At 40.3% G+C, this 17,900-nt stretch overlaps 1 protein-coding gene across 1 annotated transcript; it reads right to left on the minus strand.

Annotated features, from left to right (window-relative positions):
- Nucleotides 1-2,124: 2,124 nt before the first annotated feature.
- On the minus strand, nucleotides 2,125-16,842 carry PRSS48 (protease, serine, 48). Its single transcript, XM_011973235.1, has 5 exons — nucleotides 16,791-16,842; nucleotides 13,975-14,137; nucleotides 11,515-11,780; nucleotides 10,640-10,809; nucleotides 2,125-2,653 (listed from the first exon to the last, which is right to left on the minus strand). Exons 1-5 carry the CDS (start codon nucleotides 16,840-16,842, stop codon nucleotides 2,264-2,266), a joined length of 1,041 nt encoding a protein of 346 aa, XP_011828625.1. The 3' UTR covers nucleotides 2,125-2,263.
- Nucleotides 16,843-17,900: the final 1,058 nt, after the last annotated feature.

Here is a 17,900-nt window from a genome sequence, read left to right on the forward strand (position 1 = left end):
GACTAGGATACAGTGGTGGATAAAAACAAAAATTCTTTTTTTGTGGACTTACAATTTGATAAGGTAGACATATGTTAATTAGACAACAAATAACGAATGTTCAATTATAGCTATGTTGGGTTCTGTAAAGGAGGGCTCCATAGTGCTATGAGAATTAGGAGGACCTGTCCTGGTTAGGAGAGACAGGGATGGCTTCCTTGAGGAAGTGAAGGATAAATTGAGATCTGAAAGGCACAGTAAGAATTAACTAGACAAGGGCAGCAGGAGAGAGGCAATAGCAGATGCAAAAGTCTGGTGCTGAAAGGGTGCTTAGAACGTTCGAAGAAGTTTAAGCATAGAGAATAGGCTGGAAAGTGAGCCAAACGAGGCTGAAGAGACAGGCTGGGGTCAGATTGGCTGGGCTTTGTAGGCCACAGTAAGAGTTTTGGTCCTTATTCTGTGAGCAACAGGAGGATGCCTTTGAAGTGCTGTAAGCAGAGGAAAAAGGGAGAGGTATAAAAATTATTTTTATTTTTAAAACACTAATCTGAATGCTATGGAGGAGACTAAGTGGAGTTGGGTGTAAATGGAAGGCATAAGAAAGGATGTGGAAATGCTAGTTAGGAGGCTATAAAGGCAATCCAGATGCTACTAACCCAGGTGGAGTTAACTGTTAGCAAGAATTTTAAGTTCCCAAATCTACCCTTACTGTCTATTAAATGTATGTCCATTAAATGTACTTTATTTTATTCTATTTTATTTTGAGACAGAGTCTTGCTCTCTCGCCTAGGCTGGAATGCAGTGACGGGATCTTGACTCACTGCAACCTCCAACTCCCGAGTTCAAGCGATTCTCATGCCTCAGCCTCCCAAGTAGCTGGGATTTCAGGCACCCGCCACCATGCCTGGCTAATTTTTGTATTTTTAGTAGAGACAGGGTTTTACCATGTTGGTCAGGCTGGTCTCGAACTCCTGACCTCAAGTGATCTACCCTCCTTGGCCTCCCAAGGTTCTGGGATTACTGGCGTGAGCCACCTGTAGCTTAAAGCTTAAAGTCAGCCAAAGTGTACTTACTTTCAAAAACTTTCAAATTTTTTTAATAAAAGGAGCCATATCTTGTAAAAGATACAGATGCAATAAAACTTAAGTTCATTTAAATGAGAAATAAAGGATGACTTAAAGAAATATGAATGGAATTATACCAGAAAAATCTATGGTGAAGATAATGATTGTAATTGAGTTCAAAAGTTACCTCTGAGTTTCTAGCGGCCTAGGTATAGAAGGGAATAGGATAGGTCATGTGTTTGTTTAACAAAGGAAGCATGGAATATAATGCTCTTTTCTATAATTTCCTTTGTTCTAAATATTTAAAGTATTTTTTTAATAGATGTGAAGTTAAACCACTTAGGTAGGTCCAGATTAGCTGTTAACATCATAGCATTAATCCATTGTTGGTAGTAGGTCACACTGATATTTTAAAAAGTAAAGACTTCAGAAAAATACAGAGCTGAACTACATATATGCATTTCTTTCCTTCTTTTCTTTTCCTTTTTTTTTTTTTTTTTTTTTAAAGGCAAGGTCTTGCTCTGTCACCCAGACCGGAGTACAGTGATGTGATCATAGCTCACTGCATTCTCAAACTTCTGGTCTCAAGCTATCCTTCCACCTCAGCTTCCCAAGTACCTGAGACCACAGGCACAAGCCACCATTCTTGGCTAATTTCTTATTTCTTTTATAGAGACAGGGGCTCTGTTGCCCAGGCTGGTCTCCATCCCCTGGCCTCAAGTGATGATCCTTGGCCTCCCAAAGTGTTGGGATTACAGGTGTGAGCCAACATGCCTGACCCATGTTTGCATCTCTCTTTTTTTCTTCTTTTTTTACTGCTCCTTATGGAGCAGGACTAGCTAATCCCTAGGCAGTGTGCCCAGAGTTGGCTTTATATGAATTTTTTATTAGCCCTCTTGTTACAGTTGAGGGGTAAAGCAGGGGTTAGAAGGGAAGTTAAAGATAGTAGAGGAGGTGAGAAATAATAGACTATCCCATGATGCAACCCATGGGCACGAGGTAGACCCTTATTGTATTTTCCTGTGTCATCACAGATACTTGCCTGCCTCTGTAGTAGCTATTTAATTTGTGTCTACAAATACTTATTCATAAAGGACATCCTTCCTGCCTTGGAAGACTCATTAGTCAGGGACAAAGAATGTACAAAGTGGCAGCTTTATTTCTTAACTCTTCACATTCCAACCCCAAAACTTATAAAATCAAGAACCTTAAAAACAAAATCATTTCAAATTGTGAATAAAGTCATCCAGGGTTACCAGTGGCTCTTCTGTGAGTTCTCTGCCCCTGGGACTAAATCTCCATGTATTCTCTTCCCAGCCCTGTACGTAAGCAACAGCTTCAGCTACAGTGCCTACTCTGTGTATAATGTTAGGTCCAAAGGCACAGGAGGGTTGCAGGAGAGCCAGAGAGAGTAGTACAATAGGGAAGAAGAAACCAGAGAAGTCTAGATTGTTGGCTCTTGAAATAGTGGCATTAATCCATTTTTGGTAGTAGATTACATTGGTGTAGACTCCCGGAAGAGATTTACCACATTCTAATCCCCAGCTTACTACTCCTATCTGGATCCATACACCATCAATGTGACACGACAGAGGCCCTCCAGAATCACCCTAAGGAAGAAATAAAGGTAATGAGCATAGTGTAAAGAGGCATGAAGAAGAGAGTAGTAATAAGGGGTGGAGAATTCTTTAAAACTGGGCCATGAGACCCATGCAGCTGTGGAACTCTACAGGGAGCTAGACTAATCACTGCTTTAGGGAGAGATCACAGGAATTTTAGAATCATAGAATTGAAATTGTCAGGGACCTTAGTGAAATAGATGAGTAATTTCAAAATATTTATCTGTGATAAAAACAGAAATAAAACTAATGGGATGATTTTTTCACTAAAGATAAATTTATTCAAATGAATGAACTGCCTTAATTTCCTGTTCTTACTGTTCGTTTTTAGTGCTAAGTAATCAATTCTTACCTAAAATGATAGTGATAGAAGTTGGTAGTAGTCTTCCAGTCTTGTTCTCTTTCTTTTTTATAACAGCTTTACTGTCATATAATTCACATACTACACAATTCAGTGGTTTTTAGTATATTTACAGTGTTGTACAACCATCACCACAACCCATTTTAGAACATTTTTATCACCCTAAAAAGAAGCCTCATACCCATTCATAATTACCCCCATTTCTTCCCAGCCCTCCCAGCTGGGCCAACCAGTAGTCCACTGTCTGCCTCTATGGATTTGCCTATTTTAGACATTTCATATAAATGGAATCATGTAATATGTGGCCTTTCGTGTCTGGCTTGTTTCGATTAGCACATTCTTTTCAAGGTTTATTCATGTTGTATCGGTACTCCACTCCTTTTTATGGCTGAATAATATTACATTGTATGGATGTACCTCTTGGTGTTTCTGCATTCATCACCTGATGGACATTGTGATTGCTTCCGTTATTTGGGCTATTATATTATAAATAACGCGTCTATGGCCCAGCATGATGGTTCATGTCTGTAATCCTAGTGTCTTGGGAGGCCAAGGCAGGAGGATCAGGCCAGGCATTTGAGACCAACCTGGGCAACCTAGTGGAACCTTGTCTCTACAAAACAAATAAATAAATAAATAAATAACTGCTGTGGTGGCATATGCCTGTCATCCCAACCACTCAGGAAGCTGAGGCAGAAATATTGCTTGAGCCAAGTTTACAATGAACTATGATCCTGCCACTGCATTCCAGCCTGGGTGACAGAGCAAGACCCTGTTTCTAAAATAATAATAATGCTGTTGTGAACACTTTTGTACCAGTTTTTTCTTTGTTCGTTTATTTAGAGACAGGTTTTGCCCAGGCTAGTCTTGAACTCCTGGACTGAAGCGATCCTCCTGCCACAGACTTCTGAGTAGCTGAGATTACAGGTGGAAGCCACTGTGCCCAGCTCATGTGCAAGTTTTTGTATGGACATATTTTTATCTTTCTTGGTCATATACCTAGGAGTGGAATTTCTGGGTCATATGGTAATTCTATATTTAACCTTTGAGGAACTGCCAAACAGTTTTTCAAAGCGGCTGCACCATTTTATATTACCACCGACAGTGCTTGAAGGCTCCAATTTCTCTACATTTGCATATCTTTATAACAGTTGGACATTTGTATATCTTTAGAAAAATATCTATTCAAATTCTTTGCTCTTTTAAAAATTGTGTTCTTTTTATGATCAAGTTACAAGTGTTCTTTTTTCTAGATACAGATCCCTTACATATATGATTTGCAAATACTTTCTTCCATTTCATAGGCTACCTTTTTACTTTGTTGATGGTGTCCATTGAAGCATAAAAGTTTTGAATTTTGAAGAACTCTAATCTTTTTTTGTTGTTGCTTATGCTTTTGATAACATATCTAAGAAAATGTAGCCTAATCAAGGTCACAAAGACCTACCAAATGCTTTTTCCTAAAGGTGCTATAGTTTAGCTCTTATATTTAGGTCATAGATCCATTTTGGGTTAATTTGGTATATGGCGAGGTCAGGGTCCAAGTTCATTCTTTTGCATGTGGTTATCTACTTGTCCCAGCATCACTTGTTGAAATGACTATTATTTGTTCATTGAATTGATTCAATACCAATGTTTAAAATTAATTGACCATAAGTATAAGGGTTTATTTCTATACACTCAATCCTATTTCATCGATCTATATATGTCTCTCTTTATGCTAGTACCACACTGTCTTGATTACTGTTAGTTTTGAAATATGAAAAATGTGAGTCCTTCAACTTGTTTCTTGTTTTTCAAGATTGTTTCGTGCCCCTTGAATTTCCATATGCATCTTAGGATCAGCTTGCCAGTTTCTGCAAAGAAACCAGCTGGGTTTTCATAGGGATTACATTGAATCTGTAGATCCATTTGGAGAATACTGCAATTTAAACAATATTAACTTTATTCCTCTTTTACTCTTTTTAAAACTATTATAAATGGAATAATGTTTTCTTACATGTTTCCTTAGATTATTCATTGCAACTACATAGAAATACAGTTGCTTTTTTTTTTTTTTTTTTGAGACACAGTCTCGCTTTGTTGCCCCGCCCAGGCTGGAGTGCAGTGGCGAGATCTCAGCTCACTGCAACCTCTACCTCCCGGGTTCAGGTGTTTCTCCTGCCTCAGTCTCATGAGTAGCTGGGATTACAGGCACCCCGCCACCACGCCCAGCAAGTTTTTGTATTTTTAGTAAAGTCAGGGTTTCACCGTGTTGGTCAGGCTGGTCTCAAACTCCTGAACTCAAGCAATCCACCTGCCTTGGCCTCCCAAAGTGCTGGGATTACAGGCGTGAGCCACCACACCCAGCCTAAAGTTGCTTTTTGTATATTGTCCCTATATCCTTCAGTTTTGATGAATGTGTTTATTAGTTCTAATTTTTGGGAGGTGGCATTCCTTTAGATTTTCTATTTATAAAATCATGTCATCTTTGAATAGAGATAGTTTTACTCCTTCTTTCCAATCTGGATGTCTTTTTTTTTGTCTCTTGCTTAATTCTGACTGGAACCTCCAGTACAATGTTGAATAGAAATGGCAAGAGTAGACATTCTTGTCTTTTTCCTGACCTTATGGCAAAAGCATTTAGGTTTTTACCACAAAGTATTTTAGCTGGGGTTTTTTTGTAGTTGCACTTGATCGAGTAGAAAAACTGCACTCATCTCATTGTTGAGTGTTTTTTGGTTTGTTTTGTTTTTTAACGTGAAGGGTTGTTGGATTTTTATCAAATTTTTTTCCGTATTTATTGACATGACCATATGTTTTTGCTCTTTATTCTAAGAACATGGTATATTAACATTAATTGATTTCTGGATTTTAAACCAACCTAAGTTTCCTGGGATAAATCTGTTGTTTATGGTATATCCTTTTTATTTTTATTTTTTTGAAAAATAAAAAAAGAGAGAGATAGGGTCTCACTTTGTCTCCCAGGCTAGAATGTGGTGGCACAAACACTGCTCACTGTGGCCTCGACTTCCCAGTCTCAAGTGATCATCCCACCACAGCCTACCAAGTAGCTGGGACTGCAGGTGTATGCCACTACGCCTGGCTAATTTTTAAAAATCTTTGGTAGAAACGAGGTCTCACTGTGTTGCTCAGGCTAGTCTTGAACTCCTGACCTCAAGTGATCCTCCCGTCTTGGCCTCTCAAAGTGCTGGATTACAAGGCTTGAGTCACCACATCCTAAAAAGAATCCACATACCCATTTGTAATTACCCGCAGTTGGATTTTGAGGTCAGCCAACTTGACTTCCTGTTGAAACAGGAAATTGGCATTCAGGTATATATAATCCTTTTAATATGTTGTTGGATTTGGTTCGTTGAGGATTTTTGCACCTCTATTCATAAGAGATACTGGTCTATAGCTTCCTTGTGATGCCTTTATCAGGTTTTGGTCTCGGTAATACTGATCACAGAATGAGTTGGGAAGTGTTCCTTTTTTTTCTTTTTCTTTTTGTGGAGACAGAGTCCTGTTCTGTCACCCAGGCTGGAGTGCAGTGGCATGATCTTGGCTTACTGCAACATCTGCCTCCCAGGTTCAAGTGATTCTCCTGCCTTAGCTTCCTGAGTAGCTGGGATTACAGGCATGCGCGACCACACCTGGCTAATTTTTGTATTTTTAATAGAGATGAGGTTTTACCATGTAGGCCAGGCTGGTCTCAAACTTTTGACCTCAGGTGATCCGCCCACCTTGGCCTCCCAAAGTGCTGGGATTACAGGTGTGAGCCACTGTGCCCAGTTCCTTCTTTTATTTTTCAAAAGAACTTGTATAGAATTGGTATTAATTGTTATTATTATTTTTTTAAATTTATTTATTTGTTTTTTTTGAGACAGAATCTCACTCTGTCACCCAGGCTGGAGTGCAGTGGCGCGACCTCGGCTCACTGCAACCTCTGCCTTCCAGATTCAAGCAGTTCTCATGCTTCAGTCTCTCGAGTAGCTGGGAATACAAGCACATGCCAGCATGCCGGGCTAGTTTTTGTATTTTTTGTAGAGACGGGTTATGCCGTGTTTGCTAGGCTCGTCTCGAACTCCTGGCCTGAAGTGACCTGCCCGCCTTGGCTTCCTAAAGTGCTGGGATTACAGGTATGAGCCACTGCATGTGGCCAGAATTGGTATTAATTCTTTAAATGTTTGGTAGAATTTATCTACCTGGACCTGGTCTTTTATTTGTTGGTAGTTTTTTTTGTTTGTTTTTTTGTTTTTAATCACAAATTCAGTCTCTTTACTTTTTATTAGGTTTATTCAGACCATCTATTTCTTCTTAGGTAAATTATGGTAGTTTATGTGTTTCTAGGAATTTGTCCGTATCATCTTAGTTATCTAATTTTTTGGCATACTGTTATTCATAGTAGTGTCTTACAAATTATTTTTATTTCTGTAAGGTTAGTAGTAATGTCCCAGTTTTATTCTTTAGTAATTTGAGTCTTTTTTTTTTTCTTGCTCAGTTTAGCTAAAGTTTTTTTCAATTTTATTGATCTTTTTAAAAACCACTTTTGCTTTTGTTTATTTTCTGTATTGTATTTCTGTTCTCTATTTCAGTAATTTCCACTATATCCCTTATTTTCTTCTTTGTATTTTCTTTAGGTTTAGTTTTTTTATTTCCCTCTCCCCCTCCCCGCCCCTTTAAGACAGGGTCTCACTGTGTCACCCAGCCTGGAGCACAGTGGTGCAAATATAGCTCACTGCAGCCTTGAACTCCTGGGCTCTAATGATCCTCCCAAGTAGCTGGGACTACAAGTGTACCACCATGCCTGGCTGATTTTTTTTTTTTTTTTTTGTGGACACAGGGTCTCACTATATTGCCCAGGCTGGTCTCGAACTCCTGGGCTGAAAAAAATCTCCCACCTTATCCTCCCAGAGTGCTGTGATTACAGGTATGAGCTATCACACCCAGGCTTTTAAAATTTTATTTATGTATTTATTTTTTTAAGAGACAGAGCCTCAGAGTCTTGCTATGTTGTCCAGGCTGGAGTGCAGTGGTGTGATCATAGCTCACTACATATGTGAACTTTTGGTCTCAAGGGATCCTCCTGCCCCAGACTCCTAAGTAGCTGGGACTACAGGCTTGTGCCACCAAACTCAGCTAATTTTTTTAATTTTTAATTTTTAGTAGAGACAAGGTCTCACTATGTTGCCCAGGCTGATCTTGAACTTCGTTTTCCAGTGTCTTATATGGAAGATTAGGTTACTGACTTGAGATTTATTGTTTAATGTAGGCATTTACATGTATAAATGTTTCTCGGAGCACTGCTGTAGCTGTATCCATAGGATTTGGTATGTTGTTTCTTTATTTTTATTCATCTCAAAATATTTCTTAATTTTTTTGTATGATTCTTTTTTTCTTTGACTCATTGGTTATTTAGCAGTGTGTCACCTTCCACATACTTGTGAATTTCCATATTTCTCTCTTATTTATTTCTAATTTCATTCCATTGTGATTAGAAAATATACTTTGTATAATTTTAATCCTTCCAACTTTATTGAGGCTTGTTTTACAGCTTAGCATATGGTTTATTCTGGAGAATGTTCCATGGGCACTTAAGAAGAAAGTATATTCTGCGCTTCTTAGGACTCTTTCTGTTTTTAAAATTTCTTATGGGAGTGACTTGTCTCTGACAAACTGCTTCGGATAACAGTTATAAATTGTGGACAGCATATAAATGGCTACTCTCTGAAGGCAGTGAAGAGTGGCTGATAGGCAGAAACTAGAGTCAATCCTTGGAAGAAAAGGATGACATTCTTTTTTAAAAAAAATGACTTTTTCCCTTAAAGCAGGCCCCAGTTATTATCATGCATAGTGACTGGAACTTAGAAAGAAACCCACAGTCTTACTGACTTGAGGAATCAGAGGATAGAGTTTAAAGTTACCTTAGCAGTCGGAAAGTGAAGGGAAATATACCAGAAAAGAGAGAGCCACAGAGAGAGAGAGTCCCAAGTTCTGCATATAAACTCTGCTCAAATTTCTGAATAAACCCTGAACTACACACATGTGTAGGTTAGACTCCAAGCAGCTCAGCTAAGGCTAAAATAACTGCTGATGCCTATCACAGGAGAGATCGAGTTTGGATTTTGAGGTCAGCCAAGTTGACTTCCCGTTGAAACAGGAAATCAACATTCTTTAGAGAAGCATAACAATCTGTACTCCTTACACCATGCTACTGACATTGTCCAGGATATATTCCAAAATGATTAGATATTAAAATAAACAAACAAAACAACAGGAAAATATTTTCCAAGATAAACTGGAAAATGCTACTCATGAGAAAAAGCAATTGTTGGAGAATATCCCTGAGATAACTCAGATTGATTTTGGAATTAGCAGGAAGGATTTAAAGCAACTATTATAACTGTGATCAACACATGTAAAGGAAAATATTTATAATATACAGATAGAAAATCTTGGCAGAGATCTAGAAAGTATGTGTGGATGAGAGAAGGAGAGAATAAAACCAAATGGTCATTCTACAACTAAAAAATAAAAAATCTGAAATAAAAATTTCACTAGACGGACTTAAAGTAAAATGTAAGTGACAGCAGAAAGAGGCAGTGATCTTCAATATAGATCAATTTAAAAGTATCCAATTTGAAGAACAGAGAAAAACATAAAAATAAAATGGACCTGTGTGAAAATACCAAAAGGTATAACTTAACAAGTGTATGGTTTCATCTAGAAGGGGAGGAGAGAGAAATGAGGCAGAATAGTTTTCAAAGAAATCATTACTGAAAAATTTCCAAGTGTTGGTGAAAGGTGTTAAAGAATAGATTTAAAAAACCAAAAACTTAGTGAACCCCAAATAGGATAAATGCAAAGAAAACCACACTTAGTACATCATGTTCAAACTGCTGACAATCAAAGGTAAAGAAAAAAATACTGAAAGCAGCCAGAGCAAAACAACACATTACTCTCAATGGACTGAAGATGCAAATAATGGCTGATTTTTCATCAGTTATGACCAGGAGACAATAGAACGACATCTTTTAGGCATAGAATGAAATGTTCTTACTTGAAAAAATTTAAAAGTTGGCAATTCTGCTTCAACCTCATAATATACTTATGAAAATATACAAGTCTATAAAAGTCCAGCAATCCAAGGAGGAAGGATTGCTTGAGGCCAGGAATTTGGGATCAGCCTGGGCAACATGGTGAAACCTCATCTCTACAGAAAAATGAAAAAAGTATGTGGGCCTAGTGAGGTGTGAGCTTGTAGTCCCAGCTACTCAGGAGGCTGAGGTGGGAGGATGACTGAGTGAACCCAGGAGCTGGAGGCTGTAGTAAGCTATGATCATGCCACTGCACTCCCGCCTGGGTGACAGAGCAAGGCTCTGTCTCTCATTTAAAAAAAAAAAAGAAAAAGTCCAATGACCAGTGGTTAACATTGGTCTAGATCAATAGTCTTATAGTTGAAGACATTGATTTCACAGATGCAAGTTAAGTGATTTGTCCAGGGTAACATAAGAGTTATTCTTAGAACCTTCATCTCCTGACTCCCAATCCACTGTTATTTACAGATAGGAAAACCTGGATCCGAATTAAGATCTCATGTTTAAAAGAAAAAATTCTCAAGAGCGCACCCTGACCTTGCAACTATCCTTCATGTTTTGAGTATCACCAGCACAAATCTTGTCCTCCTTGATGACTGGCTCCAGTGCTGGCAGGAAGATACCGATGGGGTTGTAGAGTTGTTCGCAAGCCTGGCGGTCAATAATGGGTACTTCTGCTTCCTGAAGGGTGGAATGGTAATCACTATCTGTGGAGGAAGACAGAAACAAAAGATTAAAGCAACCTGGAAAAGTGCAGGGGCAGCACTCAGTCATGATGTGCAGAGGTCTCTGAATGGGAATCCAAAAGCAGCTTACAATCCCTTTCCCATCATATTTGCTTATGGTTGGATCTTTTGGTACACTTACATCTAAAACTCAGTAATTCTAAATTATTTCTGCTGCTTTGAGGTTTTTTAAATTGAGTCATTGTTCTAAATAACGAGTACTGCTGACAAATTCTGATTGAGTAAAGGTATGAGTATTCTAAAGGATTCTAAAACTTCTTCCTTTCCCCCCTTTTTTTTTTGCTTGTAGATCAGTTCCTGTCTTGTCTCTACTCCAACCTGGGAAAGAGTTGACACAAAACTTTAAAAACAGTTAAAAAACACTAGACTGTCTCCAAACTTTAAATCAGGCTTGTTAACCTCTGTTTGAGAGAGGTAGTTATTTGTTTAAATTCTTAGTATCTGCTCTTCCAGCTATAGCCAGACTCTGCAAGATGTAAGAGTAAGTAACATAAAAATATAAATGTCAAAAAAGATATTTTATTTAAAAACTTTTAGATAATATCATTAGATTGATCTGGTTTTGTTGAAAAATATTTGCCATGGTAAGGATATGCCTAGAATAGGAATGTTCTGGAGTACAAGAGGGTGACATATAAAACAACCCTTCTCTCTGCCCATTCTCACCTGAACTTTCCTTAACTTTTCCCCATCCGGTCACCCAACAAAAGGCTGGAATTGCCAACTGCTTTGTGATATTGGGCAAGCAAATAGGCAGGATGGCAGAAGTGAAGGTGACTTGAGAGGACAGTTTCAACAAGGCAACGTCTGCTGTTGTATCTTGGTGCTTGGGATGGATGACGATTTTGGACACGTAGTACTTCACACTTTTACTTGAGTCACCTACTTTAATTGATCCCAGCCACACGGTATATGAAAAAGTAGTCCAGGTCCTATGGAGAAAAGAAAGGAGGCCTGCTTGTGGCCTGAAGCTGGGTCAGAACAAGCTGCCTATATGTAGCACTAAGTATCTAGTCAAGAAAGGAGGGTAGCCAACTGAGAATTAACTGTGGTGCTTCCAACCTCAACTAGGGTTGATTTGTCTCCTTCTCTCCTCTCTTTCTCTCTCCCTGTCCTTCCCTGACCACTCTTTCTGTGGTCTCTTCCTAGAGGTTTGTGACTTGAGTTTTGTCCTGTATTTTCTCTCCGGTTCTCTCATTTACCTCTCCCATTCTCCATGGTTTCAACTATCACCTGTATGCTTAATAGACATTGCTGTTTATTGTCCATACTGATTCCTGTTCTGAGCACTAGACCTTCATTTCTGAATAAAATTTTGAAGTAAAATGTAACCACAGTTAATACATATACACAGTTAAATAGTGTATTTATTTGTATGTAGTTTGATAAGATGTACAAAATAAATAAATAAATAATGAATAACAAGTTATCTGCCCCACCACCCTCAGTTCAAACTATTTAGAGGCAATGACTTTCAACTCTTTTAGCTCTTAGTAATTTTCAAGTGTTTTCAAGAAACCCTGTGTATACCTGTTTCTTGATTTTTCTTTTTCAGTTTTAGAATCCTGAGTTCCTAGTGTGGAAGGTGAGGATTGAGCTTTCTTACACATCGCTTTCTACCCCCCCCCCCCCCGCCCCACTTCCATTCCACCCATCCTACTAGCCAGTGTTATCATAACTTTTTGTTAGATCATTAATGTGTTTGTTCTTGTGACTATGTAAACATTATTCACTACTGGGTCCTATTGGGTGATTACATTTCTTGTAAAACCTTTTGCTTCTCCTGGAGTTGGTAAGTGGGCTCACTTTGGTTTTTTGTTTTTATCTTTATACCCATCACCAGTCTCATTCCCCAGACTCTCTACCAGAAGTGTAAATCTCCTCTCATTTTGTTCAAACTTGTCAGACATTCTATCAATACTACCTTTTTTTGGAGCCCTCTGCCCTCTTGTTCTAAGCCGGGCTGCGACACAGCCATCATCTTGGCACTTTCTTTATCCTTTATGACTTTCTTAGGGATTCTCTTCTGTGTTTCATTTGCCTTTTGTCTGGATTCTGTGTTTTCCTGTTTTTCCTATTTTCCCCCTTTAGTTTGGTGGAACAGATTCTCCTATGACTTCTTGAGAAAATGTGTATGAGAGGTAACATTTTTGCTGCTTTGTATATTTGAAAATGTTTTACTTCTATCCCACATTTGATTGATAGTTTGCATATGGGTAGAATTCTAAGTTGGAAATAATTTTCTTTTAGCATTTTGAAGTTATTACTCTATTTTTTTTGAGTTTTTTAAAAACTTAATTTTTTTTTTTTTAGAGACAGGGTCTCACTCTGTCACCCAGGCTGGAATGTGTGGCGCAATCGTAGCTCACTGCAGCCTTGAACTCCAGGGCTCAAATGATCCTTCCACCTCAACCTCATGAGTAACTGGGATTACAGGTGCAAGCCACCACACCTGGCTTATTTTATTGGAACTTTCGGTGTTGTTATTGAAGAGTCCTGGAATTTCAATTTCTGTATGTATTAGTTATCAATTGTTGCATAGTTATCATAAAGCTTAGTGGCTTAAAACAACAAAGATTTATCTCATAGTTTTTATGGGTCAGGAATCAGGTGTGACTTAGTTGAGTACCATTGACTCAAGGTCTCTCATGTGGCTGCAATCAAGGTGAGCTGCAGTCATCTTATTGGGGCGATCTGGGTCCAAAGTCACTTATGTTGGTAGGCTTTGGGTCTTCTCACTGTTGACTAGAGATGCGGGTTCCACATGGGCCTCTCCATAGGGACACTGACCACATCACAAGTTGCTTATCTCACATCAGTGGCTCTTAGAGCTCAGATTGTGTTTATGACCCCAAAAAACTTAGGACAGAAATCTCCTGAGTGGTATTTAGAAGGTGATTTGGCAAAAAATAAGAAAAGTCTTTAATATAGTGCCTGTCTCCAGCTTTCCTTCTTCTACTTCTATGCCCTGTCTCTAGATGTTCCGGGTTTGATAGTCTGACATGACTTGGGTTTCCTTCCGCCCTACCTATCTTACCACTTCCATTTGTCAGTTGGTTCATCCATGAAGTGTTGCAAATATTCACTGACAACCTGTCTGTGTGCTAGCTGCCAGCTAGAACTCACGGTTGTATGCAGTGTGCTGCTGTCAGTATCCACCTCTCACTGACGAGGGAACCTCCACAGATAAATCTGTGGTCCAAGTGTAGGCTGACCTGCCAAGGCCAGCGCCCTGCAGCAGCATCCTGGCCACCTACAATGCGGCTTGAGTATACAGGTCGCCCGCACACTAGAGAAAGAGAAGAAAGGGAAATGTGGAAACCTAGGAGTCTTTTTTCTCTGGTCCCCACCTTATCATCATTCCCAAACTCCCATCTATTCCTAGGACCTGAACCCTCCCTAGACACCATACTCTATCCTATTCTGGTTCCACACCCAGCAGTCTTGGGCTGAAAATGGAGACCACTCACCTGATTGCAGCTCTTTCTTTTTGGGAAAAGAGCATGAGCAAGACCCTAAGGAAGAAATAGGGTATCATTAATACATAATAACACATCTAATATCTAGATTCACTGAACAGAGAACCTTCCTTTATATTTAAATTTTCCAGATTGGTGCTGAAGGCCAACATTTTCAAATGGCTTTTACCTATTAGTGGGAACCTTCACAAACATATTTAGCTGCCTTTAGCAGCATACATGAAACACAATTTAACTTAAAATTTATTATTATTTTTTAAACCAGGGATAGTGACTCATGCCTGTAATCCTGGTGCTTTGGGAGGATGAGGTGGGAGAAGTGCTTGAGGCCAGGAGTTTATGACCAGCCTGGGCAACATAGTGAAACCAGGTCTCTCAAAAAAATTGGAAAAAAAAGATTTCCACATTTCCCTCTCTCTGCTTTCTCCAGTGTGCTGGTGACCTGTATACTCAAGCCGTGTTGTAGGTGGCCAGGATGCTGCTGCAGGGCGCTGGCCTTGGCAGGTCAGCCTATACTTGGACCACAGCTTTATCTGTGGAGGTTCCCTCATCGATGAGAAGTGGATACTGACAACAGCACACTGCATACAAGTGTGAGCTCTAGCTGGTATCTAGCACACGACAGGTTCTCAGTGAATATTTGCATGACTACATAAATGAACCAACAGACAAATGAAAGTGGTAAGATTGACTGGGCACCATGGCTTACACCTATAATCCCAGCACTTTGGGAGACTGAGGCGGGTGGATTGCTCAAGTCCAGGAGTTCAAAACCAGCCTGGGCAACATGGCCAAACACTGTCTCTACAAAAAAAAATATAAAGAAATTAGCCTGGTGTGATGGTGTATGCCTGTAGTCCCAGCTGCTTGGGAGGCTGAGGCAGGAGGATTGCTTGTGCCCGGGAGGTGGAGGGTGCAGTGAGTTGGGGTCATGCCACTGCACTCGTCTGGGCGAGAGAGCAAGACCCTGTCTGGAAAAAAAAAAAAAAGGAAAAAATGGTGGTGAGATAGGCAGGGCAGAAGGAAACCCTAGGTCACATCGGACTCTCAAACTAGGGATGACCAGAGACAGGGCATAGAAGTAGAAAAAGGAATGTTGGAGACAGGTGCTATATTAGAGACTTTTCTTATATTTCGCAAATCACTTCCTAAATACCAGTCAGGGTTTTTTTTCTTTTGTCTTCAGCTCTTTTGGGCCACAAACACAACAGGTGTGGTCGCAAGCCTGTAGTCCCAGCCATTAGGGAGGCTGAGGTGAGAGGATTGCTTGAACCCAGGAATTTGAGGTTGCAGTGGGCTATGATTGTGCCACTGCACTCTAGCCTGGGTGACAGAATGAGATTCTGTCTCTTAAAAAAAATATATATATATATATGCTCTATGAAGATTCAAATTTAACTTTTACTTGATTCAAAGTCACCATCAGGAATATGAAGTGTGTTAGTTTATAAATACAATGATGCCCTCAGATGCGGTTGAGTTTTGCAAGCTGTTTACTTTTGTGCTATTTGGTTTAACTGAATTGGCATTTTGCAGTATTTGTGTATCTTTCTTCTTTGCTACCTGTTAAATTTTTTGCTCTCTCGACATACCCTTTTTGTTTTTTGTTTTTTGTGGGGACAGGGTCTTACTCTGTCGCCTAGGCTGGAGTGCAGTGGCGCTATCTCGGCTTACTGCAGCCTCCACTTCCCAGGCTCAAGCACTTCTCCTGCCTCAGCCTCTTGAGTAGCTGGGACTACAGGTGCCTGCCACCACACCCCGCTAATTTTTTTATTTTTTGTAGAGTTGGGGGTTTCGACATGTTGCCCAGGCTGGTCTTGAATTCCTGATCTCAGGTGATCTGCCCACCTTGGCCTCCCAAAGGGCTGGGATTACAGGCGTGAGCGACTGTGCCTGGCCAGTATACCCTTCTTATAAATCCCTGTGGACCAGAAAAATAAATGAACAAGCATATACCTGAAATCGTTGAACTGTGTTTGCTCAAGTGTATACCTGAAATCATTGAACTGTGTTTGCTCTTCCAGTTCCCTCTGCTTGAGATGCTCTTCTCCTGGATCCTCTTAGCTAATTTACTTATCTCCTTCGGTTCTGCTCAAATGACTTCTTAGTGAGGCCTTCTTTACCCTTCTAAAGATTGCAGCACTCCTGCCCCTGTACTTCAGATGCTCCTTTCCTTTCATAGTACTTATTACCTTCTAACATGCCTTATAATTTATACATTTAATTTGTGCATTGATTAGTCCCACGAAGATAGGGATCCTGTGTGTGTGTGTGTGTGTGTACTGCTATTTCCAATCAGGAGCATTGGAACGGTGCTGGGTATATGGTAGCCTCTCAGGACCTTCTCAGGCCATACTACTCATAAGTAACATCCCATGGGTGAAGTGTCACATTGTTGTATATGATGCCTTCTTGAGTAAAAATCCTCTGCCTCTTCCTTCCCAACCCCACCCTGGCACTCACCTGAGATCCCCAGCAGAAGGAGTAGCCTGAAGGCACAGCCAGCAGGGCCCATGTCTCTGCCCTCAGAGCCAGCGCTTCCTGCTTCCTGGACTCAGGCTCCCAGGAAGAGGCCAGTAGGGAGCCACCAGAACTAGTTTCTCCTCCTAAACGGATTCCTCTGCTTCACCTCCTCCTCTCCTTTGGTCTTCACCCTCTGCCAGATCCTGAAGGGACCAGACTTCAGAAGTGCAGCTGCAGGACCCAGGGGAGGAACTGGGGTCTGCGGCGCCCCCTGCTGTCCCGGAGGAACTGGGATCTGCGGTACCCCCTGCTGTCCCCCTGCTGTCTGGAGTTTCTGCCTGTGGTGTTGAGGAGTGGCTGCTTGAGGGCACTGGAAGGAACAGGACCCTGTCTCTAGCAAGGAGATAGAAGGTGGACACGATTCTCTAAAAGCAAGAAATGGAAAAGAGGAAATGAACCCAGTATCTGGTGAATTTTTCTGCATTTTTTTGTTTGTTTTCATTTCTGTTATAGTGTTAGCTGCACTGCAAGTCAGGTTTCCTGGGAAATAGACGCTAAGACCGAGATTTGTGTGCAGGAGATTTATTTTAGAGTGGTCTCAGGATCAGCACCTCTTGGGTGGGTAGGATTGGTTAGAGGGAGAGTTGAACTGTGATGCATTTGCAACAGAGGCCTCAGCCTATCTCACAAGTTTCTCTGAAGCTGAGGTGGCCCCCAGAGATTTTCTGTTCTGAGCTAAGAAGGATGGGCTCTTAGAGGTCTGCACAATTGGATGCAGGCCACTTCCTAGGAGGGGGCATTACGTTGGGTGAGGTGGCTCTGTTGGCAGTTCTTGGGATAGGACTTATCTGTGAACTGTCAGCAGCCAACACTCCTAGCTGCTAGGGGAATGAATGCTTCAGTTACAAAGGGTGGTCTGGGTAGTACACCACAACATCTGCCTCGGAAATCTTCACTGTGCCTTTTGCTTTCTGTGCCAATTGTTTATAGGGTGCTAAGTCTGTAGAGGCAGAATTCAATGAACTATTAAAACGTTACTGCTGTCTTGCAACTTAAAATATTGAGATGCTTGAAAGAAACATTAAATAGTTTAAAAGTAATAAGCCGGGC

The sequence above is a fragment of the Mandrillus leucophaeus genome, unplaced genomic scaffold (genome assembly GCF_000951045.1).
Source record: "Mandrillus leucophaeus isolate KB7577 unplaced genomic scaffold, Mleu.le_1.0 Scaffold136, whole genome shotgun sequence".
NCBI classification, from domain to species: domain Eukaryota; kingdom Metazoa; phylum Chordata; class Mammalia; order Primates; family Cercopithecidae; genus Mandrillus; species Mandrillus leucophaeus.